Source organism: Bactrocera dorsalis, chromosome 1 (genome assembly GCF_023373825.1).
Source record: "Bactrocera dorsalis isolate Fly_Bdor chromosome 1, ASM2337382v1, whole genome shotgun sequence".
Lineage (NCBI taxonomy): Eukaryota > Metazoa > Arthropoda > Insecta > Diptera > Tephritidae > Bactrocera > Bactrocera dorsalis.
The window spans coordinates 43,370,935-43,397,322 of NC_064303.1; the positions used below are offsets into that span (position 1 = coordinate 43,370,935).

General features: G+C 38.9%; 1 protein-coding gene across 13 annotated transcripts in view; it reads left to right on the forward strand.

Annotated features, from left to right (window-relative positions):
- LOC105223892 (acyl-coenzyme A diphosphatase NUDT19) overlaps nt 1–26,388 on the forward strand; it is a 196,091-nt gene that overhangs the window by 90,774 nt on the left and 78,929 nt on the right. For 2 of the 13 annotated variants that reach the window (XR_007421160.1, XM_049445863.1), the window contains exons 1-3: nt 17,183–18,710; nt 18,773–21,604; nt 21,826–25,689. The exons of 7 other annotated variants lie outside the window; for them this stretch is intronic. Coding sequence is in view for 1 of the 6 variants with exons in the window: in XM_049445863.1 (XP_049301820.1) it covers nt 24,207–25,256 (1,050 nt within the window). In the remaining 5 variants the exon portion in view is untranslated. Of the gene's footprint in view, nt 1–17,182; nt 21,605–21,825; nt 25,690–26,388 lie in introns of those variants that run through there. 4 more of the 13 variants (XR_007421161.1, XR_007421163.1, XR_007421162.1 and 1 more) reach the window with 4 other exon arrangements.

Consider the following 26,388-nt stretch of genomic DNA (forward strand, 5'->3'; position numbering starts at 1 on the left):
AATTCAAGAACTCAGTTGGATAATTGACTACTTCATCTTGATTCAAAACGCTATCAATCGATATATATGTATGTTGTAGCTTCTCCTGGCAGTTTTTCTTGAATGGCAAAATTGATTTCGTTGACGTGTACATTTTTTGGTGCCAATATTGCGCGTTCACTTAAATAATCGTTGCGTTGATAGTATTCAACAATATTCGGAAATACACTTTCAATCAATTCTTCTTTCGATTGTAAAAGTGTACAAAAGTTGTTCAGCAATGTGATCAAACCGGTATCATCGATTGGTATTTTGCCTTCGCCAATGTCCAACAACTGCTTCGAAAACGCCGCTGCGGATCGATCATTTTGCAATTGGACTCGCATGTTGATGGTAAGAGTCAGCCTTTGAACATGTCTCCACAAAACTGACGATTTTAAACATGCGTTTATTTCGTCGGCAGGAGTTGATCGAGGAATGACTGGCAAAGTTTGCCGAAAATCGCCGGATAATAAGACTAATGCTCCGCCAAAAAGTTGTTGCTTTTGGCGTAAATCTTGCATTGTTCTATTGAATGCTTCTAATGACTTTTTGTTAGCCATTGGGCACTCGTCCCATAGAACTATTCCAGCTCCTTGCAAAACTTTTGCCATTGCTGAATTCCTCGATATGTTGCACGTTGGTGTTTCAACGACTTGGATGTTCAACGGTAATTTCAACGCAGAATGTGCTGTTCGGCCGCCATCAAGTAGAGTAGCAGCGATGCCTGACGAAGCAATTGCCAGCGCAATTTCCTGCTGTGACCGTATAGTAGCAAGAATCAAAGAGATCAGAAACGTTTTCCCTGTACCACCGGGCGCATCCAGAAAGAAGAATCCACCGGCGTTATTGTCAACCGCTTGTATAATCTTATCATAAGCAATTTTCTGCTGAATATTTAATTTGGTAATGTTAGCTTGTATGAAAGCACGCATTCATTGCAATCGTATTGTTGTTCACGTTGAAGCTCATGGTCAAGCATATCAATCACTGAACGATTGGGCACAGTTATGCTAAGTTGCGCTAATGCCTTATTCGCAATTGTAAGGCACAGATCTTCAACCAATATCAAAGCATCATTATACATTTGTAATGTATATAGCAAGTCTGCGTCCGATGCTCGATTACGCGCCAAAACTAATAAGTCCTCGGTCATGCAGCCTTTGTACTTATTCCACAGTTCTTGCGGATTTGACGGAAGGCATGTAGATATTATTATTGCGAATAATACGCGTATTTGTTTTGGATGAGATGTGAGTGATGCGTCATGAAGTGCGGTGTCCCAATGCATATCATCTTCTAATAAATGCAATCGCTGACATGCTTGACGATACGTCACACACAACTGACCGTCAACAGTTTTTAAATCATCAAATGATCTTGGTCCGCGCACGTTGACTAATAAATAGCAGACGCAAATAGAAACATTCGGCGTTGTTCGGATGGATGGTGTAAATGCGTCCTGTGCATCGGTTTTACGGACATTTGGATAACCGTCAACACGCTCCCCTTGCTTTCGTCGTTGAAATGTTTTCGATGATGGATTCCAAGTGAAATATTGTGGTATTTCGGAATATAGCAATGTTCTTGCAAATTCATCGGTTTCACACAACTCGAAAAAGGTAGTAAGTGTTGTCCGCGGTGGTCGTGCTGCGCTCTGTTGTATATTGTCTGCAGTGAAATAAACGCGTTGACCATTTTCGAGATGAACTGCCAAATGAAGAACAACGGGATGCCAGTCGTGTATTGGAAACGATAAAATGCGCCATACCGCTTCGTTGCTGCTTATATAACGGCCCATTTGGTATTGCTGAATTTCATCGATTGTCTGATAATCAGCCACTCCGAAAACTGCCATATCACTGCCCTTATTTACGTATTTTCAGATGTATTTAATCGATTTGACAGAGTTGCAATATTCTACATTGATGTGCGCTTCGAAAATTTTTGACAACTATGGTGAATACGGCACGACCCAACGATTATCAACATCAACGTCTTGATCCCGAACTTTTATGACCGTTGAATTACCACCATCTTCAGCGGATCGACGCCGATATAATGGATATCCGTCATTTCCAGTGATTGTATCATCAACTAAAGCTCTAGGATAGCGCTTTGAACACTTATTGTCAATCATGCATGGTGACATTGGATTAATAGCGCCTCAAGGGCCGTGGATCATGTTTTTTGTTACAACGTCGAACAATTGTGGGTCGATTGCTTCATCTGGAATTTCCGCTGAGATGACTTTGTCAATCTGATCTGGTCGTATTTTGCGAACTAACCAAATCAAGATGTGTGCATGCGGTAATCCTCTTTTCTGCCATTCGATCGAGTACATCCAGCATCGAACTTCTCCAAAAACACAAAGTTTCACAATTAAATCCATCATTGCTTTTTGCTTTTCCCTGAATACACGTGCTGTCAAGTCGTGACGATCAGTTGTTGATTGACCGGGGAACAAATGGCATTTGATGTCATTCCACTTGGGATTGCACGTGAGCGTTATGAACAGATCCGGTCTGCCGTAATGGCGCACATACGACATCGCATCTTGTGCATACTCGTGCATATGGCGCGGACTGCCGATGTATGTGGCTGGCAATATTGTCAGACGTCTAATGCTATTCACATTTGCATCATTCATTACGGCGTCTCTCAAATGGATGTACTCTTCAGAACGCAATTTCGCTTGGTTGAATCGAATAAAGTTGACACGTTCGGTCTCGATCTTCGCATACATGTCAACCAAATACTGATAGAAAAGCTTGCGACATTTCAGGATGTAGTTATCTTCTTGCGGACGAATCATTATTCTGTACGAATAGAAGTTCATCGCACTGAGTTTTTTCGGTGTTTCTTGGCCTGTAAATGAACAATACACAAAATATTGAATCGTAAGTAGCATTTCTTCTCAGAAATTGTACTTTTTTACCAGTAGTTGGATTCATCAATCGCATATTGATGTGATAGCCGTCATCACCTCTACACAATAATATCGGATATTGTAATGCATCATAACTACGGTGTAGCTCGGAAACACGCTGAAGTTGTTCGTTTCTAGGGTGCAGTACAATATCTCGCGATTCAAACTGTTCGCCAACAATGACGATTGCCACCTCATCGATTGTTGGTGCGTTGAATCGTCTGGCATGCTGCCCCATCGGCATTTTGTCTGCTCTGATGACGATTCGATGGTTATCAGACGGCATGCGGTCCAATGCGATTTTGAACAATCGAATCAATTCATTGTGCTCATTGAGAAATCTTTGCAAATTTAGTACGATTTCTCGCCTTGTGCCGGTCGCAATTTTACATCGTTGATTTAGTTGGTCAGTTTCATTACCGATGAAATATATTTGCAAAAATTGATAGTTGGCATCGACAAATGGTATGAGCGAGCCTGCTCGATGGTATATTTGTCCCTGAATCTGCAGAATAAAAATGTCAAATGTTTCACTGGAAATTCCATGCAAAGTAATCACCTTGAACGTCGGCATAAATGGATCTCTAATGATCTTTGTGGCACCAAAAGAAGTCATTTGAAAGCATGAATTGTACGCTTGTATGTTCTGCAAGAAATGCTTAGACGTCGGCGATTCTCCAGTGAGCAAGGAATGTAATGGTTCTGGTGGCGGTTCCAATGCAGGCAGTTTCATTTTGCAACTGGAGCAGCACATGCCAGCTGTTTCTCCTCGAAATTTCGCTGCATTGCAAAGCGTACAAATAATATCCATTGCTCCGATGGCACCATGCAGGCTGTAGTCGCAGTCAGGATCGTAGTGAAAGCCAACATGTTCCATTTGATCGCGAAGGCGGACAGGAACTCGGCCTTGACGGTAATTTGGCCGTTGATTGTCGGCGAATTCAGCTCTAATCTGTGCACGCCGCTCTCTGTACACCGCTCTACCTCGGGCATTCACTTGAGCGCGTTGCTCTTCGCTGTGATTTCTTCTTAATATTGACATTCGACGTGAATCACTCGTATGCCTGCCAACCGTATTACGTTGGCGCAGTCGAGGCATTTTCTAGAGTATGCATATTTGAAGTACATAAATAAAAATGTAAAACTTAACCTAAAACTACATCTTAAACTACACACGCATATGCAATAAGACCCACCAACAGTGTATTTGCAAACCGCATGGAAGCACTAACGAAACAATAACAATACTCACTTGCTTTGTGTGTGTTGCACACAAAATCGGTTCGAATAAATGTAGCAAATCGATGGAACTAAATCTGGAAAAAACACACAATGTTGAAACACTTTTTTTTTACACACACCGCGCATTTTCAAGCGACAATCGAACCGCATGGCATCACATACGAAACAACAACAATACTCACTTGCTTTGTGTTGTACGCAGAATGTTAATCACGTTGAAATCAGAGAAAAATACACACAATTTTAAAATATGTCAATAGAAAGAACAAAAAGGCAAATACGATCAACATGCGATTTTAATGTTTTTTATTAGTTGTAAACATCCGCCAGTTGTTTCTGTTTATTAGAAAGGAATTAAAAGGCATTTGACAGGACTACCAATCTTGCGGCAAAACATTATTTCATGAGAATTTGTATAGGCGGGATGTATCATTTTATTTTATTTTTTTTTTTTTGCAAAACGCGCAATGATACACACATTAAATTTCTTATGTGCACCCTCCAAACAGACCCCAATCACCCCTGAAAATTTCATTGAAATCGGGCAAGCCGTCTAGGAGGAGTATGCGAACAGGAAGTTTTGCCACTTAATTTTATATATATAGAATATATCGTTCTGTTACAATTTTCAATCATTATTATCGTCTCCTTGTAAATATCAAAAGAATATTAATAGTAATTTCACTTTCTTCGTTAAATAAATTTATTTGTTAATCTGTTAATATTATTTTTATTACTGTGAAGTAAATCCTGATCCCAATATCTTTAGAAAATTATTCAATACTTTGAGTACTCAGTATTTTTTCGGATCTAATATTTGTTTGGTTAAAATAATTCTTCATTTCATATTATTCAAAAGAATGTCATTTGTATTGTTATGATTAATACCAGCGTTAATCAATGTTTTCGGAGAAGTTAGTTTTTTGACTCTTATAAACTCGTAACTTGTCTGGAGCGGTTCACTCCACTCCAATAGCAGTTTTTTTAATTTTAATTGATTACACTAGTTTACAGTCATTTTGTGACTATAATGTTAGAGACTGTAGCGTTCTAATTTTTCGTTGCTAAAACCGAAATTGATAGTAACTATAAAGTTGCTAACATGTAGGATTATTTGTATTATAGTCAAGTCATGTAGGGGTCAAACTACCACTATTTACTAAAATGACAAAATAATTGAACGCGATGGAAAAGTTTTTAACTCAAATTCGTTATCAACACACCTCAAATAGGCACAATTCCGATTTCTTTGGCGCCGCGATTTGAAGGTACCGTACCGAAAGAGGAAGTCCTTCTGATTAAAAAACATATAGGGTTATAGGGTCCGCAAACGCTTAATTTAGGAGATATTCGGCCTTAAAGTTCGAAAATTCGCAAAATTAGACCACTTTTTTCACATTTTTCACTTCAAATTAATTAAATTGCACTATAATCGTTTAAATAAATCTACATTTTACACTTTTAGCAGGTTTTTTACCTAAAAAATCTTTATTTTAAAAATTTCATTTTACACTCGTTTCAACCTCATTTGTCTACCTAAAATTACGACGAAATGGAGCGCTGCCATGTGATTATAAGGCAATTGGCTGAAACTCCTCTTTTTCGCAAAAATTCCTCTATTCATGCATATGGATATTTTCTTTTTTAAATTTATTAAGCAAATAAGTGATATTATATACATGTATTAGTAATATTATATAATAATATTATATATACATATGTATAAGTAATATTATATAATAATATTACGTAATAAAGTCTAAAGTATGCAGTACAGTACGAAAACTCAAATTTTCTTTCAATATGAGTGCATGATAACAGAAAAATATAACCACTTCATACCCAAAACTCATATTTTAAATATAATAATATATACATACATATATAGTCGCCTAAAATACAAACCAATGTATCATCAAAAATAAATGGAAATCGCTGACAGATATAATAACCAATATTTATCCATTTTATAACGAAAATTTATTTTATTTCAGTATCGGATATAAGGTGGTTATATTTTTTGGTTATTATGCAGTCATAATATATTTTTTCAATATATTTTTTTTATTTTCAACGCAGAAAGGGGTACTACGCGAAAGTACTTCAGTCACCCCGATATGATATAAATTTTACAATATTATCGTAGATTTTTTACTTATTTGTTTTTATTGAACATAAATCGCATATTATACATATACATATATATATGAAAAAAGTTTTCACAACTTAATATTATAACTTGAAAAATGTTGGAAAGTATTTTTTATTATAATTAGTATAAAAAAGATAATCAAGCAAAAAAACAAAGAAAAATCGTTAAGAATCCTGCAAATTTGGTGTTTAAGATGTGGCAACGCTCGTTTTCCTCATAATTGTAAACAATCTAACCTTCGCATCGATGATTGTGATGAGTGATTTTTAAATTAATAAATTTAGGTAAAATATTACATATAAAAGTGAAATGTGAACTTATATCAACGTTTAAAGTGTATATTTAAATATACCAAGTGTAAAATGTAAAAAAAAATTTTGAAACTTAAAGAAATACCATGTGTTTTTAGTGCAAATTTTTGAATCTTTAATCGTGAATATTTTGAAAAATATAAGTTATTTTTATATTATTTATATGGAAATTCGGTTTTTTTACCCCTCCGCCAAAGTAATCGGAATCGTGCCCTCAAATACCCCACAGTACATCAATCGTAGATTTTGTTTTCAAATGTGTCGAGTAGTATTATTTACAGTGTCACATGGAAAATTTTTAAACTCAAATTCGTAATAAAAACACCTTAACTTGCTATTTACTTTTTTTGGTAAGGTTTCTCAGGTTTACGGCCTAAAACAAATGCTGCCTTACAATACTTACGATCAACAATCTTTGATATTATCAACTTTTGAAACAATCGCGTCGATACTTAGCTTGTTATTTATATTTTTTCGCACGTTTTCTCAGGTTTACGCTTTACAATACTTACGCAATTCTCAGCGGACAAAAGGTTTACAACCTTAGGCCCAATTGAATATTACTAGCACAAAATTTTTAATAACAGGCTTATGACTCTTTTTATTTAATGGATTCCAGAACTTACTACTTGGTTCATTTTAAAGCACAAAAATTATTATTTATATAAATAACATTAATATTAGCAAATTAATAAATAAACTTATTTACCGATTAAATTAAAAATACTGTTAATATTTTTTGTTTTTTACGAGGAGACTATAATAACCTTTAAAAATCGTAACCGAGTTGAAATCCGCGTGTCGAGATATGATATCATGATTAATGAATCGGACTACTGCTACGCCCACCTAAGAACTAAATAAGAACTGTAATTGCATTAAAAAGATACCTTTGGGCCGAAATTTAACGGTCGTGGCCCCGACCTCTAATTGGGTTATTGTACATACATATCTGCTTTACCACTTAAGCTGCAATAATCAAATTCGCTCAAGAAGTAGACCTTAAGAACTCCTAATGTAAATATGGACGAAATCTAAAGATAACCGCATACACTTCCCACATACAGACACTGGCACTAAAATGCAAAGGACCACTTAAGCTACAATAACTAGATTCGCTCAAGACTCTAGACCAGAAGCACCTCTAATGACGCTGTAAAAATGGATGAAATCGGCTGGATTGTAAAATAAAAGTCCCAACTATGCTCTTATTTTTATTTCTTACTCATGCAACTTAATGCTTATTACTCGTACTTATCGCTCTTTACTAAGCAACACTGTAATTAGAACTGTCTCTGCTGCACAATCTGACAAAACTTCGCCACTCGTACATTCCGGGAACTCCGAATATCGCTGACTAATTAATTGTAGCAATTTATCGTCGATTCTATTTTGCTGTGACATTCATTTTCGCCACAATATTAAAAAATAAATACTTCCGACAGACCCTGAATATTTCTGGAGCGGTTGATTTAAAAACAATTTTTTAAGTAAAAGTAACTAAACTTTTCATTAAAAAAAATATATAGTAAAAAATTTAATTTTTGTAAGTCGTATTTATGAAAAATATACATTTACTTAATTTTTGTGATGAAATAGACAATGGGGGATCCGCTTGACGGGATGTTGCGCAGGTAAAAAAAAAACATTCGATTTAAATTATACAAATAAGGTTTGCAAATAAAATTTCGTTGGTTGGAGTGTTGGCCCACTGTATTATAATTTTAATTATGGTGATATGATTTCTAATTATCGTTTAAAATACGAGTACGCTCTCTAATTTTCATGGAGATAACTGAAATATTGGCCGAAATATGCAGTATTAAGTCACCTGAAAGTTCGAAAAATCTTCATGTTAGGTATACGAGTACGGAGGCTCGGAAGTATTGATTAGGTGGTATACTTTAAAGGAGTTATTAGTATCCCGTTTTATTAATTACTTTTTGATTTATGTACTGAAAAGTGAAAGAATCAAATGTAATTTAAAATTGTGCTATATGAAAAGTAGGTTCTTGCCCGATTTCATCCACTTCCGTACTGTGACATAAAAATAAAAGAAGAATGCCACGTTTTGTCGAAATCAGTCGGTCGGTTAGCGAGATATGGGATTTCACCAAAAGTGGGCGGTGCCACGCCCATCGTCCAATATTAACACCTGCTCTCATAAAATTTAGTGTCTCTGACTTATGTATTCGGTTATTTAGTAGTTTTTAACAGTGTCGCTATATGGAGAGTTATCTCCCGATTTAATCCATTTTCACACTGACGGTAGGAGTTCTTATAATATTTTTGGTGGCCAAATTTGGTTATTGTAGCTTTAGTGTTTTAGGAGATGTTTAGATTTGTAGAGGGCAAGGCCACGCCCATCTTTTTAAATTTTCTGATAGACACGACTCCAGTATTTTGGATGTGCGTACACTTCGAGGTCCTAACATCGACTCAGACCACTATCTTGTAGCAAGATTCGCACCCGCCTGTGTGCAACAAAAACCGCCCGTCAACAAACACAAGAAGGTTCGACATCGAAAAGCGGCAATCACAACGCATTTTCTACTCGACTTGAACTCCTGCTCTCTGAGAGCACTCGTCAACAACTCTGTATAATTGGGAGGACGAGGACTGTAGTGTCGCAGTGAGACAAAACAGACTACCTACCTCGCTACGTTACGAATAATCACAATACGAACGGTATGGAATAGATACCGAGAGTTAAAGAGGGAAGCGTGACGAATTTGCAGACAGAAAAATAGAGAGGCCGAAATGCGTGAGTATGAAGAGCTTGACAAGCTGGCCGACAGTGTTAATGCTCGAAATTTCTACGAAAAATTGCGGCGACCAAGACCGGAGTATACTCTTGTAGAACCCCCAGAGGTGATCTAGCGACTGATGCCCTCTTCTTCTTCTTCTTTGCTGGCGTAGGGACCGCTTACGCGATTATAGCCGAGTTAACAACAGCGCGCTAGTCGTTGTTTCTTTTCGCTACGTGGCGCGAATTGAATATTCCAAGCGAAGTCAGGTCCTTCTCCACTTGGTCCTTCTAACGGAGAGAAGGTCTTCCTCTGCTTCCCCCGGCGCGTACTGTATCGAACACTTTCAGAGCTGGAGTGTTTTCGTCCATCCGGACAACAAGACCTAGCCAGCTTAGCTGCATGTCTTTTAATTCGCTGAACTATGTCAATGTCGTCGTATATCTCGTACGGCTCGTCATTCCATCGAATGCGAATTTTCGCAGAACCTTTCTTTCGAAAACTCGTAACGTCGACTCATCGGTTGTTGTCATCGTCCAAGCCTCTGCACCATATAGCAGGACGGGAATTATGAGCGACTTGTAGAGTTTGGTTTGCCCAGAGCATACTAAAACTATGGAGGCCACAATTCTCCAACCTGCTGAATGACAGTGAATGCATAACGCCAGGAGAAGGCGAATCCGATTCCCCAATCGATGACGATGGAGCAGATGTTCCATTGCCCAACCATGAAGAAGTTCGAATATCAGTTACCCGCCTGAAGAACAGCCGAGCTATTCAAACACGGCGGCGAAGAACTGATAAGGAGCATGCATCAGATTCTTTGTAAAGTATGGTTGGACGAAAGCATGCCCAACGATTGGAATTTAAGTGTACTATGCCCAATCCATAAAAAGGGAGACCCCACAATCTACGCCAACTACCGTGGGATAGGCCTCCTCAACATCGCGTATAAGGTTCGATCGACCGTATTGTGTGAAAGATTAAAGGCCTTGTCAGTGTGGCTTTAGACCTGGCAAATCAACAACCGACCAGATATTCAGCATGCACGAAATCTTGGAAAAGAGCCGACAGTCGACACACCCCACTTCTTCTTCGATTTCAACGCTGCCTTTGACAGCATGAAAAGGAGCTGCCTTTATGCCGCGATGTCTGAATTTGGTATCCCCGCAAACTAATACGACTGTGTAAACTGACGTTGAGCAATACCAAAAGTTCTGTCAGGATCGGGACCTCTCCAAACCGTTCGATACCAAACGAGGTTTCAGACAAGGCGACTCTCTATCGTCCTACTTCTTCAACCTGCTACTGGAGAAAATAATTCGATCTGCAAAACTTAATCGAGCAGGCACAATCTTCTATAAGAGTGTACAGCTGCTGGCGTAGTGGCGCCGTTGGTTCTGCCTTCTCCAAACTGGATAAGGAAGCAAAGCAAATGAGTCTGGCAGTGAACAAGGGCAAGACGAAATATATATCCCCTGTCGCCAAACAAACAGTCGTCGCGGGAGTTAATTTATTTACTCGGGTTAGGAGTAAAATAAATATAATTTTAAGTCAGCCTATGAGATTGGTACTGACTGATCCTTTATTCGTATAATAATTCACAGTATACACATGTACTTAGGTATTGAATATATTAAACTTAAACTGTACCTTTACAAGTGGTATACAGAACTTGTTACTCGGCAGTCTATAATGATAAAGTGACCTAGAGCCTATTGTTCCACTGGTTTATATAGACTATGCTTATCGCTGCTCAAGGCTGTTCTCATAATTATATTAATACATTTCGATATTTACTAGTAAATAATTATTTGCACTTCTATTGTTCCAAGATAAAGTTCTTTTGATGATTTTTCTTTAATGATATTCGTTTACTGAAACATAAGGCTGCTTTGATGTTTATTTGTTTAGGATTGTTTGTTGTAGTGATATCATGCTATACTTGTGGTTAGCTGTTGCTATGCTGAGTTGAGCAAAGTCGTGGTTAAATGTTAAAATATTAATTCTCCCCTCTCTTGTGAAAAATTGATCTCGTGGGTCCTATTCTGTAACTCGATTCAAAAATGTATTCTATTCGTAATTCGGATCTAATTTATAATTATGCGAAAGGTGTACCACCTTGTGCCAGAATAAATACGTACAATTTTCGTTTTTGCTTTCTATAACTCAAAAGCTATCGAATATTTTACCCGAAAATCGAGTTACAGAATATACAAAATCCGAATTCGAGTAAATTTTTTTTCGAATCGAGTTACAGAATAGGCCCCTTGACCTATACTTGAGTCTTGGGTAGATGAGTCATTCCTACACGTTCTATGGTAGCGTTGTAATTTCTCAGATATACAGTTTTTTATTAAATTATATATAGTTTGAATATTACAAATATACTTAATCCTACGACTAAAAGTATTCTTATAGTTATGAACATATTCTTGATTGGGTGTTCTTCAAATGGTATTAAAAATTTATATAATTTTTTAATGTTGTCAAATTGATATTCGTTTTCTGATTCCGATATTTCAAGTATGTGAATTCTTTGGTTTCCATTAGCTTTAATATAATCTTTAATTTCTTGTTCCTGGTTGTAGAATACTTCTGAGTCAATAATAATTGTTTCATTAAATTGGATTAAATTCAATCCTTCAATTGATTTTTCGTTTAAAATATGTTTTCCTTGTAATACGACGTTGCCATGTCCTAAATCTATAATAGGTGCGTTATTTTCTTCTAACATTACCATGGGCTTCGTAACCTTCGATCATTGGTATTGTACAATTGTCATTAGATTCTTGTTTACAAATATATTTACTTAAATTATTTTTACATTTAGATGTTAATATTATTTTATCTTCACATTTACTTACGATTTTATTCATATCCAAAATGCTTTGACGATAGGATAATGGAGTAACTTTGTATGTTGTACATTTCTTCTCAATGTCTGGATATTTATAAATTACAGTGAAAGTGTCGTCTAATCTCCCTACATGCGTGTCTGCATATTCGAGTATGTCAATAACCGGTATACTAGTTTGTTCCTTTTCTAATATCCTTTCAATATCGTCCGTATTTATTGCTGCTGAATAAAAATTTCCGATCTTCGCGAAATTAATTGTCGTAGTTAAGTCAAATAACTCCTTGTATAATTCTTGCAATATAACCTTTTGTTTAATTGTCTCAATATGAAATGTTTTCATCCTTATTTCCAAGTTGGAATTAATTTGACTTTGTCTATTATTATTTTCAATTATGTCGTTGAGTATTGTTTTAATTTCAATCAGGTCGTCGTGGTCTGGAACTCCTGTGATTTCAAAATCGATCCTAAGAAATCAAGTGATCGTCTTGAGCGTCTGGCTCGTCCATTATTTAGTAGCTGTTTTCTGAGGATTTCTATTCTATTGGACAATGCTATTTCTGTTGCGTCTTCATCAGGCATCTCTCCTTTATGTTCGGCGATCTTGTAGTATGGTTTCAGTATTTTGCTTAAGTTCGTCATATGGAATAGGTATTCGTGTCTTGATACAAAAATGATGGGTCAGTCTCAGTTAACACGTACTTGCGATCTTGTAAATCGGTTATTTCCTGAGCTAAGGATGTTGCTAGGATTAATGTTAACGTTATCTTGTTGTGTAAAATTGTGTCCTCACGATTCTCTTGTACTGTTTTCTTCAAATAGCTATCTTCCTTTTTATTTCGTCGGTTTTGTTTCACATAAACTGTTTGCTCTGCTTTATATTCCTTTTGTGTTCGCTTTTTATTGTGGTATAATAGCATATAATCCTGCTTGTTTTCAATCAACTCTTTTATTCCTTCAGTCTTGCTCCTTTCAAAAAATAATTCAATAGGAATGTATTGTCCTATTGTATTTCTTGATTGCGTTGAATAGTTCTTCAGTCGCGGTTGATTTATTTTGTTTAATTCGAATTCTAGTAGTTTCCAGAATGGTTGAATGCAATCGTTCAACTTGAGCGTTAGATGTTGAATGGTTTGCTGTGGTCATTGAATGTTCAATGTATAGCCGTTGGCAGCTGCTATGCTATTAAATATAGTCACGTTATGTCATTAGTTTAATACAAAATAGGAATATTTGTGTGAGTACTTCTTTTAGTCTTTTGTAGAACGCTCTTTTGTCGTTTAATTTTCCCATACATCGTTAGCTGAAATGCAAGCGGCCCTTCTTCTTCTTTACTGGCGTAGACACCGCTTACGCGATTATAGCCGAGTTAACAACAGCGCGCCAGTCGTTTCTTCTCTTCGCTACGTGGCACCAATTGGATATTCCAAGCGAGGCCAGGTCCTTCTCCACTTGGTCCTTCCACCGGAGTGGAGGTCTTCCTCTTCCTCTGCTTCCCGCGGCGGATACTGCGTCGAATACTTTCAGAGCTGGAGTGTTTTCATCCATCCGGACAACATGACCTAGCCAGCGTAGCCGCTGTCTTTTAATTCGCTGAACTATGTCAATGTCGTCGTATATCTCGTACAGCTCATCGTTCCATCTAATGCGATATTCGCCGTGGCCAACGCGCAAAGGACCATAAATCTTTCGCAGAATTTTTCTCTCGAAAACTCGCAACGTCGATTCATCTGTTGTTGACATCGTCCAAGCCACTGCACCATATAGCAGGACGGGAATTATGAGTGACTTATAGAGTTTGGTTTTTGTCTGTCGAGAGAGGACTTTGCTTCTCAATTGCCTACTCAGTCCGAAGTAGCACCTGTTGGCAAGAGTTATCCTGCGTTGGATTTCTAGGCTGACATTGTTGGTGGTGTTTACGCTGGTTCCAAGATAGACGAAATTATCTACAACTTCAAAGTTATGACTGTCAACAGTGACGTGAGAGCCAAGTCGCGAGTGCGACGACTGTTTGTTTGATGACAGGAAATATTTCGTCTTGCCCTCGTTCACTGCCAGACCCATTTGCGTTGCTTCCTTGTTCAGTCTGGAGAAAGCAGAACTAACGGCGCGGGTGTTGAGACCGATAATATCAATATCATCAGCATACCCCAGCAGCTGTACACTATTGTACCTGCTCGATTCAGTTCTGCAGCTCTAATAATTTTCTCCAGCAGCAGATTGAAAAAGTCGCACGATAGGGAGTCGCCTTGTCTGAAACCTCGTTTGGTATCGAACGGCTCAGAGAGGTTCTTCCCGATCCTGACGGAGCTTTTCGTGTTGCTCAACGTCAGTTTACACAGCCGTATCAGTTTTGCGGGGATACCAAATTCAGATATCGCGGCATAAAGGCAGCTCCTTTTCGTGCTGTCGAAAGCAGCTTTGAAATCGACGAATAGGTGGTGAGTGTCGATTCTCCTTTCACGGGTCTTTTCCAAGATTTGGCGCATGGTGAATATCTGGTCGGTTGTTGATTTACCAGGTCTGAAGCCACACTGATAAGGTCCAATCAGTTTGTTGACGGTGGGCTTTAATCTTTCACACAATACGCTCGATAGAACCTTGTACGCGATGTTGAGGAGGCTTATCCCACGGTAGTTGGCGCAGATTGTGGGGTCTCCTTTTTTATGGATTGGGCCTAGCACACTTAAATTCCAATCGTTGGGCATGCTTTCATCCGACCATATTTTGCAAATAAGCTGATGCATGCTCCTTATCAGTTCTTCGCCGCCGTGTTTGAATAGCACGGCCGGCAATCCGTCGGCCCCTGCCGCTTTATTGTTCTTCAGGCGGGCAACTGCTATTCGAACTTCTTCATGGCCGGGTAATGGAACGTCTGCTCCATCGTCATCGATTGGGGAATCGGGTTCGCCTTCTCCTGGTGTTATGTGTTCACTGCCATTCAGCAGGCTGGAGAAGTGTTCCCTCCATAGTCTAAGTATGCTCTGGGCATCGGTGGCTAGATCACCTTTGGGGGTTCTACAGGAGTATGCTTCGTTCTTGAAACCTTCTGTAAGCCGCCGCATTTTTTCGTAGAATTTTCGAGCATTACCCCTGTCGGCCAGCTTATCAAGCTGTTCGTACTCACGCATTTCGGCCTCTTTCTTCTTCTGTCTGCAAATGCGTCTCGCTTCCCTCTTCAACTTTCGGTATCTATCCCATCCCGCACGTGTTGTGGTCGATCGTAACGTTGCGTGGTATGCAGCCTATTTTCTCTCCGCTGTGACACGGCACTCCTCGTCGTACCAGCTGTTCTTTTGCACTTTCCGAAAACCAATGGTTTCGGTTGCAGCTGTACGTAAGGAGTTTGAAATGCCGTCCCACAGTTCCCTTATACCGAGTTGTTGACGAGTGCTCTCAGAGAGCAGGAGCACAAGCCGAGTGGAAAATCTTTCGGCTGTCTGTTGTGATTGCAGCTTCTTGACGTCGAACCTTCCTTGTGTTTGTTGGCGTGCGTTTTTTGCTGCACAGAGGCGAGTGCGAATTTTGGCTGCAACAATATAGTAGTCCGAGTCGATGTTAGGACCTCGGAGCGCACGCACATCTAAAACACTGGAGACGTGTCTTCCGTCTATCACAACATGATCGATCTGGTTGGTGGTTTTTCGATCCGGAGACAGCCAGGTAGCTTGATGTATCTTCTTATGCTGGAATCTAGTACTACAGATAACCATATTTCGGGCCCGGCGAAGTCGATCAGCCTCAACCCATTTGGGGATGTTTCCTCGTGGAGGCTGAATTTACCAACCGTAGTGCCAAAGATACCTTCTTTGCCCACCCTGGCGTTGAAGTCGCCAAGCACGATTTTGACATCGTGGCGGGGGCATCTCTCATAAGTGCGCTCCAAGCACTCATAAAAAGCATCTTTGGTCACATCGTCCTTCTCTTCCGTCGGGGCGTGGGCGCAAATCAGCGATATGTTGAAGAACCTCGCTTTGATGCGGATTGTTGCTAGACGTTCATTCTTCGGAGTGAATGATAGTACTCGGCGACGGAGTCTCTCTCCCACCACGAATCCAACACCAAACTTGCGCTCCTTTATGGCCACTGTAGTAAATGTCACAAGGACCTACTTGTCTCTGTCCTTGTCCCGTCCATCGCATTTCTTGGACGGCGGTGATGTCAGCCTTTATCTTTACGAGGACATCTACCAGCTGGGCAGCGGCACCTTCCCAATTAAGGGACCGGACATTCCAGGTGCATGCCCTCAAATCATAGTCCTTATTTCGTTTGCCATGGTCGTCATAAAAAGGGGGGTCTCTCATCCGAGGCTGTGTTTGCTTTTTCAGTGGGGGTGTTTTTTTACGTGGCGGGTCCCAAGCCCAGCGCACAACCCTAAGTAGGGGATATTTCGCATTCTCACTTTAGCTCGCCTTCAAACGGATGTTCTTAGGCTACCCAGAGGATACTTGGTCAAAGACCGGAAGTCGTGAGCTGCTTGAGTCATATGTAAAAGAATCGTTTCTGGCCACTCTCAAGTGAATGGCGATCAGAGAACTTTCTTCACATGCGTGAACTTCTACGCATGACTCCATCCTCCCAAGCGGCCCTAACTAACAAAAAAATCAAAATGGGTTTTTTGATTGATTATAATATATTTATTCAAACTACATGTTCATGCAAAATTACAGAGTCATACGATTAAAAATAGTTGTTTTATTAACGAAATACAAAAGGCCCTTACTAAAAAGTGTTCGTTTTGATAAAAGCAAAGAGCCCTAACTACACACAACAACAAACACCACACAATACAAACACGGCCTTGTCCCGTTACACCGTTTTGCTTTGTAATAGACAGCACAGTAAACATAATTAAAGTTTTTAGTAAACGGTACACTTGTTTTTTCAGCGATCTCAGTGTTTAACTATAATTGAATTGTTCAAATTTTAAGCAAATAAATTACATGTCATTAATATGAATTCGGATAGTGAAAATATGTCGGAAAATAATTTAGCAAGTGGTGCAACCAGAAATGCGAGTAATACTACAAAAAATGTGAGAGTTAATAACCAGCAAAAACGTATGGCAGGACAGAAATATCAAGGTTTATCTAAAGGAAATATAAGCTATAGAAAGCCCAGAGAAATGAAAGATGCGTGTAAGTCGAAGTTCTGTGAGAAAGGTTCCATTCGATTTTGCTCACCTTTTACAGAGGATACTCGTAAAGAAATTTTTGACTCGTTCTGGATAATGTCGTGAGATGAAAAAAATTATATGTAACAAACCTCATTGAATGTTCCAAAACACAACGTGTAACTGTTGAAAATTCCAAACGCTCCAACACTAAATATTATTTTCTAAAGCACAATACAAATCGAATGCAAGTTTGTCGGCAAATGTTTCTATCAACTTTGGGCTTATCAGAAAAAATGGTACGTTCTTGGACTCAATCCTGTGGCTTACATTGCACCCAAAAGAGTCTAAAAACGCAAAATTCTGATCAAAATAAAGAAATATTACACTATAGGAAAAGATGTAGCTACTTACAAAACTGGTTAGAAGATTTACCAAAGTTGGAGTCGCACTATCGTCGCAAATATACAACAAAAATATATTTTGAAGCAGATTTCAAAACATACAGACAGATTTATAAACTTTATTCTCAATCATGCGAAGAACATAAAAACAATGATATTGCTCGAGTATCATTTCCAATTTTTATGAATGTTTTTAAATCAAACAATTACTCGTTATTTAAACCACGAAATGACCAGTGTGACTTATGTTTATCTTTTAAATCAAACAACTTGTCACAGGATATATTTGACGTTCACCGAAATGAAATTGAAAGGATGCGAAATGAGAAGCAAAATGATGTCGAAAATGCCAAATTAGGTGCATTTCTACTATTTAGCATAGATATGGAGGCAGTTAAACTTATACCACAGTACAACGCCAGCTCCTCTTATTATAAAATGAAACTACAAGTTCACAACTTCACTATATACATACATATGTACAATGTTATAAGCCACGAGTCTGATAATTACGTTTGGGATGAAACCGAAGGAACTCTTGTCTCATCAACGTTTACAAAAATTGTTTTAAAACATTTAAAACCCCAACTTTTGAAACATCCTCACATTCACCACATAGTTATCTACTCTGATGGTTGTTCTTACCAAAACAGAAATGTTGTCCTTTCTAATGCGTTGCTCTCTTTATGTGTGGAAAAAGACATTACCATAGAACACAAATACTTAGTAGTAGGTCACACGCAAATGGAATGCGATTCCACTCATTCTCTTATTGAGAGACGAATCAAAAATAAACAAATACATTTGCCATTTCAACTAGTAGAATCAATAAGAGCAGCCCGGAAAAATCCTATGCCTCTACAAGTTCACTACTTAAACTATAAATATTTCCTCGATTACGAGTCTGTTCCAATGAGGTATTCATCTATTAGACCAGGTAAGGCACACTTTTAATTTCTAAGAAATTTTCCAAAACTTTATTGCTTATTAAATTTTTAGAAAGAAAAACAGGAGACCCTACTGTCAATAAGGTACGTGCATTGTCATACGAGCAGACTGGAATTATTTATTTTAAAACTGATATAAATGACGATTATGCCCAGCTACCTTAAAGAACTTCAAAACAATTCACAGTTGTCGAACCTTCCCAATTGCATCTGAGCAGACTAGCAATTTCTAATAAGAAGTGGCAGCATCTTCAGGAGCTGAAAAAAGTACTACCAGCAGACTGTCATTATTTTTATGACAATATACCAGAGATAATGAGATGTCCAACTCCTCTCTCACTGGAAATGAGAGAACAATTGCTAAACGTCAAAACCACCTCAACTTTGACTGTTGACTGGATTGAGGAGGTTTTGACGTTTAGCAATTGGAAACGAGCGATGGCCAGACTGAAATCTTACCAAAAAAAAATATGAAAACGGAGGGATTTGTTGCCGCCGTTCAAGATGCGAAATTTAAATATATTTCATGAAACGTTTTGTAATTTGATGCATAATAGAATTAATTTTCTATTACAATTGATTAAAAACATTTATTAATTGAGAACTAACAGGCTTAATTCACCTTATTAAGTATTGAAAGATCGAAAGTCAGTTGTTTTAAAATACCATAAAATCATAAAAAAGGAATTAAGTAGTTTCGCCATATATTAAAAGTCCAATATATAATAATTTGCAATCGTAAATAATGTTGGGTATTATAATTTAAAATGCCCAAAAATTCTTATTTTGTTCGATCTGGCCATAATGGAAAATGTTATAAAAAACGCTTATTTTGAGGCGCTTTCACACTGGAATAAGTTGGGCATCCCATTATCCCTGCAATATACCCTATGAAAATTAATTATTATACAAGAGTTGTTAATACACAAGCTGATAAAGTATAATTTACCGTTACCTCTGAACTGTACTACATATTTATTTAATCTTCTTGAATTAATTTTATTTTCATATACTTATTAATTTAATATATAATGCATTCAAAAAAATTTGGCAACCATGCTTAAATAAATTTTTCTTTATTTTGTTTTAAATATAATTAAAGCGACTTCATTGAAAATGTATTGACAAGTTACTGACAAATAACTAAAAAAATTGAATTGTAGTTAGGGCTTTTTGTTTCAGAAAATCAGGCGTCAAAAGGACGTAAGTAACATAACTTTTAAAATATTAAAAAAAAAAACATTATTTTCTTTCAACTTTAAATTTGTAGTTGTTTTACAAGTTACATTGAAAAAAATTGCTCTAAACACATTAATATATATAGTTTTATACAGTTTTTTGTTTCTCCTGTAAAGTAATGAAAATGTTAGATAGGGCCGTTTGCATTTTAACTAACGATATGCATACTTGTATATCATATATTTTGAGTATTTATCTGTGCATGAGAGATATGTAAAGGGTGATTTTTTAAGAGCTTGATAACTTTTTTTAAAAAAAAAACGCATAAAATTTGCAAAATCTCATCGGTTTTTTATTTGAAACGTTAGATTGGTTCGTGACATTTACTTTTTGAAGATAATTTCATTTAAATGTTGACCGCGGCTGCGTCTTAGGTGGTCCATTCGGAAAGTCCAATTTTGGGCAACTTTTTCGAGCATTTCGGCCGGAATAGCCCGAATTTCTTCGGAAATGTTGTCTTCCAAAGCTGGAATAGTTGCTGGCTTATTTCTGTAGACTTTAGACTTGACGTAGCCCCACAAAAAATAGTCTAAAGGCGTTAAATCGCATGATCTTGGTGGCCAACTTACGGGTCCATTTCTTGAGATGAATTGTTGTCCGAAGTTTTCCCTCAAAATGGCCATAGAATCGCGAGCTGTGTGGCATGTAGCGCCATCTTGTTGAAACCACATGTCAACCAAGTTCAGTTCTTCCATTTTTGGCAACAAAAAGTTTGTTAGCATCGAACGATAGCGATCGCCATTCACCGTAACGTTGCGTCCAACAGCATCTTTGAAAAAATACGGTCCAATGATTCCACCAGCGTACAAACCACACCAAACAGTGCATTTTTCGGGATGCATGGGCAGTTCTTGAACGGCTTCTGGTTGCTCTTCACCCCAAATGCGGCAATTTTGCTTATTTACGTAGCCATTCAACCAGAAATGAGCCTCATCGCTGAACAAAACACGCGCGCGAAACACATTTCGAACCGAACACTGATTTTGGTAATAAAATTCAATGATTTGCAAGCGTTGCTCGTTAGTAAGTCTATTCATGATGAAATGTCAAAGCATACTGAGCATCTTTCTCTTTGACACCATGTCTGAAATCCCACGTGATCTGTCAAATACTAATGCATGAAAATCCTAACCTCAAAAAAATCACCCGTTACATGGTTCCATCGATTTCAAATAGTATGTCTAATTGTATTTGTGTGCCTATACCTTCGGGTATGGGTGTTTTTGCATAAACTTGTTTTGTCGGGTGGCGTTCGTATTTGTTCTCTTTACAAATGCTACAATTTCTAGTTAGTCGGATTACATAATTTTTTTATATTTGGCCAATAGCAAGTTTCTAGTATCTCTAATGTATTATTTCTGCGTTTCTATGGGCTCTTTCATACGTATGTTTAATTATATTTTCTCTATCTTCTTCACTCGTAATGCCTTTTAATAGATTTTGACAAAGAACCCTTTTCTCTATATTAAATGAAGAGTTTATATCATGAATTTCATACCAGGTTTCTAGTGTAGTGTGAAATGCGGTAGTGATATTATGATGTTTGATAATTTTCGTTAGTGTATCTATCAAGTCTTGTGGTGTGACGGAATTGAATTTGAATTTTAATTTTTCATCCGAGATTTTCATGTTGGCTTCTTGTAAAGTGTGTATTATATTGGTGATATCTTTCATATGTTGTTCAGGATTAGCTGAATATATTAGGCCATCATCTACATAACGCATCTTTGAAAGATCGACGGTGCGTTGTTCAGTCCAAATAGAAATTCGTAGAAATTCATATTTAGCGTTATTTATTAAAAATGCTGTTTTTCCCCGTCTTCTTTTTTATTTTAATTTGATGAAATCCTGATTCCAAATCTAAAGCCGTGAAGTACTGTGCTTTTCCTAAGTTTTGGAGCATCATGGTGATGTCCGGAATGGGATATCTATCAGCGATTGTTTGCGCATTTAATTTCTGGAAGTCAATAACCATGGGTCTTTTTGGGTTGCCTTGCTCGTCATCCCCTTTTTTAGAAACTGTCCATATGGGTGAATTGTACGGGCTATTGCTTGGCTGTATTATTTCATTATCTAATATTTTTTTATTTCAGTTTCTACAAATGGGGTATGGATACCGTCTGACCCAAATCGGATTATTTGTTTCTGTTCTGATTTCTGCCTCTACGCGTAGGGTAATGCCTCTAGTTACGTAGGGTAATGTTTTACTCCGCTCCTTTCTTTTCATTAATTCATTTATTTATCATATAATTTATTCCTTTTCACAATTAATACATTTCTTTCTGTATCTATCATTGCTTTAAACCTTTAATTCCTATCAATAAATCGAAATCTTGTAAAGTATCGAGTTCTAAAAATTCCATACTGAATCCTATTATGTTCACTTTCTTTTTATATTTAATTAATGATTTGTCATGTAAAGTAGTAGTGTTCTTTAATCTCTACTTCTATCCTTTTTGCGTGAGGGAATTTTGTATTTACATAACTTTCTTATGCACCACTATCAATTAAAATAAACACTGAGTTACCCTCTTCTGTGGTCCTTACAAGCGTTGGTAACCCATGCCTTAGAAAAAAAATATTCTTCCTGTTCACATTCTGTATTTGATTGCTGATCGATTGATTCTTCGGTGGTACATATGTATATTAGCAATGCTCCTGCTACTTTCTTAAATGGATTTTGATAATTCTTTTGAGGCTACGGATTTCGTTCTGGTTGTTGTTGATTCTCGTTGTAATCACCATTAAATTGTGTTATTGAGTTAAAGGTATTCAGATCCACTTTTTCTCTGTTCATTGTGGAGGATGGAGTCATGTGTAGAAGTTCACGCAAGTGAGGAAAGTTCTCTGATCGCCATTCACTTGGGAGTGGCCAGAAACGATTCTTTTGCATATGACTCAAGCAGCTCACGACTTCCGGTCTTTGACCAAGTATCCTCTGGGTAGCCTAAGAACATCCGTTTGAAGGCGAGCTAAAGTGAGAAGGCGAAACATCCCCTGCATAAGGTTATGCGCTGGGTTTGGGACCCGCCACGTAAAAAAACACTCCCAATGAAAAGGAACAACAAGCCTCGGATGAGTGACCCCCCTTTTGATGACGACCATGGCAAACGAAATAAGGACTACGAATTGAGGGCATGCACCTGGAATGTCTGATCCCTTAATTGGGAAGGTGCCGCTGCCCAGCTGGTTGATGTCCTCGTGAAAATAAAGGCTGACATCACCGCCGTCCAAGAAATGCGATGGACGGGACAAGGACAGAGACAAGTAGGTCCTTGTGACATTTACTACAGTGGCCATATAAGCGCAAGTTTGGTGTTGGATTCGTGGTGGGAGAGAGGCTCCGTAGCCGAGTACTATCATTCACTCCGGAGAATGAACGTCTAACCACAATCCGCATCAAAGCGAGGTTCTTCAACATATCGCTGATTTGCGCCCACGCCCCGACGGAAGAGAAGGACGATGTGACCAAATATGCCTTTTATGAGTGCTTGGAGCGCACTTATGAGAGATGCCCCCGCCACGATGTCAAAATCGTGCTTGGCGACTTTAACGCCAGGGTGGGCAAAGAAGGTATCTTTGGCACTACGGTCGGTAAATTCAACCTCCACGACGAAACATCCCCAAATGGGTTGAGGCTGATCGACTTCGCCGGGGCCCGAAATATGGTTATCTGTAGTACTAGATTCCAGCATAAGAAGATACATCAAGCTACCTGGCTGTCTCCGGATCGAAAAACCACCAACCAGATCGATCATGTTGTGATAGACGGAAGACACGTCTCCAGTGTTTTAGATGTGCGTGCGCTCCGAGGTCCTAACATCGACTCGGACCACTATATTGTTGCAGCCAAAATTCGCACCCGCCTCTGTGCAGCAAAAAACGCACGCCAACAAACACAAGGAAGGTTCGACGTCGAGAAGCTGCAATCACAACAGACAGCCGAACGTTTTTCTACTCGGCTTGCACTCCTGCTCTCTGAGAGCACTCATCAACAACTCGGTATAAGGGAACTGTGGGACGGCATTTCAAACTCCTTACGTACAACTGCAACCGAAACCATTGGTTTTCGGAAAGTGCAAAAGAACAGCTGGTAGGACGAGGAGTGCCGTGTCGCAGCGGAGAGAAAACAGGCTGCCTACCACGCAACGTTACGATCGACCACAACACGTGCGGGATGGGATAGATACCGAGAGTTGAAGAGGGAAGCGAGACGCATTTGCAGACAGAAAAAGAAAGAGGCCGAAATGCGTGAGTACGAAGAGCTTGATAAGCTGGCCGACAGGGGTAATGTTCGAAAATTCTACGACAAAATGCGGCGGCTTACAGAAGGTTTCAAGACCGGAGCATACTCTTGTAGAACCCCCAAAGGTGATCTAGTTACCGATGCCCAGAGCATACTTAAATTATGGAGGGAACACTTCTCCAGCCTGCTGAATGGCAGTGAAAGTACAACACCGGGAGAAGGCGAACCCGATTCCCCAATCGATGACGATGGAGCAGACGTTCCATTACCCGACCATGAAGAAGTTCGAATAGCAATTACCCGCCTGAAGAACAACAAAGCGGCAGGGGCCGATGGATTGCCGGCCGAGTTATTCAAACACGGCGGCGAAGAACTGATTAGGAGCATGCATCAGCTTATTTGCAAAATATGGTCGGATGAAAGCATGCCCAACGATTGGAATTTAAGTGTGCTAGGCCCAATCCATAAAAAAGGAGACCCCATAATCTGCGCCAACTACCGTGGGATAAGCCTCCTCAACATCGCGTACAAGGTTCTATCGAGCGTATTGTGTGAAAGATTAAAGCCCACCGTCAACGAACTGATTGAACCTTATCAGTGTGGCTTTAGACCTGGCAAATCAACAACCGACCAGATATTCACCATGCGTCAAATCTTGGAAAAGACCCGTGAAGGGAGAATCGACACACACCACATCTTCGTCGATTTCAAAGCTGCTTTCGACAGCACGAAAAGGAGCTGCCTTTATGCCGCGATGTCTGAATTTGGTATCCCCGCAAAACTGATACGGCTGTGTAAACTGACGTTGAGCAACACGAAAAGCTCCGTCAGGATCGGGAAGAACCTCTCCGAGCCGTTCGATACCAAACGAGGTTTCAGACAAGGCGACTCCCTATCGTGCGACTTTTTCAATCTGCTGCTGGAGAAAATTATTAGAGCTGCAGAACTGAATCGAGCAGGTACAATAGTGTACAGCTGCTGGGGTATGCCGATGATATTGATATTATCGGTCTCAACACCCGCGCCGTTAGTTCTGCTTTCTCCAGACTGAACAAGGAAGCAATGCAAATGGGTCTGGCAGTGAACGAGGGCAAGACGAAATATCTCCTGTCATCAAACAAACAGTCGTCGCACTCGCGACTTGGCTCTCACGTCACTGTTGACAGTCATAACTTTGAAGTTGTAGATAATTTCGTCTATCTTGGAACCAGCGTAAACACCACCAACAATGTCAGCCTAGAAATCCAACGAAGGATAACTCTTGCCAACAGGTGCTACTTCGGACTGAGTAGGCAATTGAGAAGCAAAGTCCTCTCTCGACAGACAAAAACCAAACTCTATAAGTCACTCGTAATTCCCGTCCTGCTATATGGTGCAGTGGCTTGGACGATGTCCAATGGGTAAGCAGAGGAAGAGGAAGACCTCCACTCCGGTGGAAGGACCAAGTGGAGAAGGACCTGGCCTCGCTTGGAATATCCAATTAGCGCCACGTAGCGAAAAGAAGAAACGACTGGCGCGCGGTTGTTAACTCGGCTATAATCGCGTAAGCGGTGTCTACGCCAATTAAGAAGAAGACATTGTGGAATGGCTGCACATTGTATTTCGGATAACTGTCGTTGCAGATCGGCGACTGCGTTGGTTAATGCAATTAAATTTGCTGGTTCAGTCATCTTGCTGATTTATTTGTTGATTTATTTTATCAAAGATCGGTCTCCAGTTGTATTCTTGGAGCGCTGCTTGATATGGTATTCTTTCTATGAAAGCGTGTTATTTGCCAAAGATGGTATATTGATCCTTTACTTGCAATTTGTTGTCGTATTAGGAGTTTTATGTGAATCCCTTTCGATTGACGTTGTGTAGGATGATGCACTGGTAAACTTCTTCGAAGATTTAAACGAATCGCGAAAAAAAGGTAGCCAAAAAAGCCGGAATCGTGTTGATCGGATGGATGTCGAATCGCCAGAGCCCTTTTTAACAAGTTGTCCGTCCTTTTGTATTTTTCTTCGACGGAAGTAGGTGATGGTGTGTGTTGTCATTGTGTGTGTGTTAGAGCGTGGTGGATGATGCGAGGAAAGTGATGATGAGTGTGGGGAATGGTGCGAATCAGTGTTGCATACGTAGATGTGTAGGATGATGTTGACGGGCAGAAGTGGGAAGGCTGATACCCATTTAGCCATCCTGGC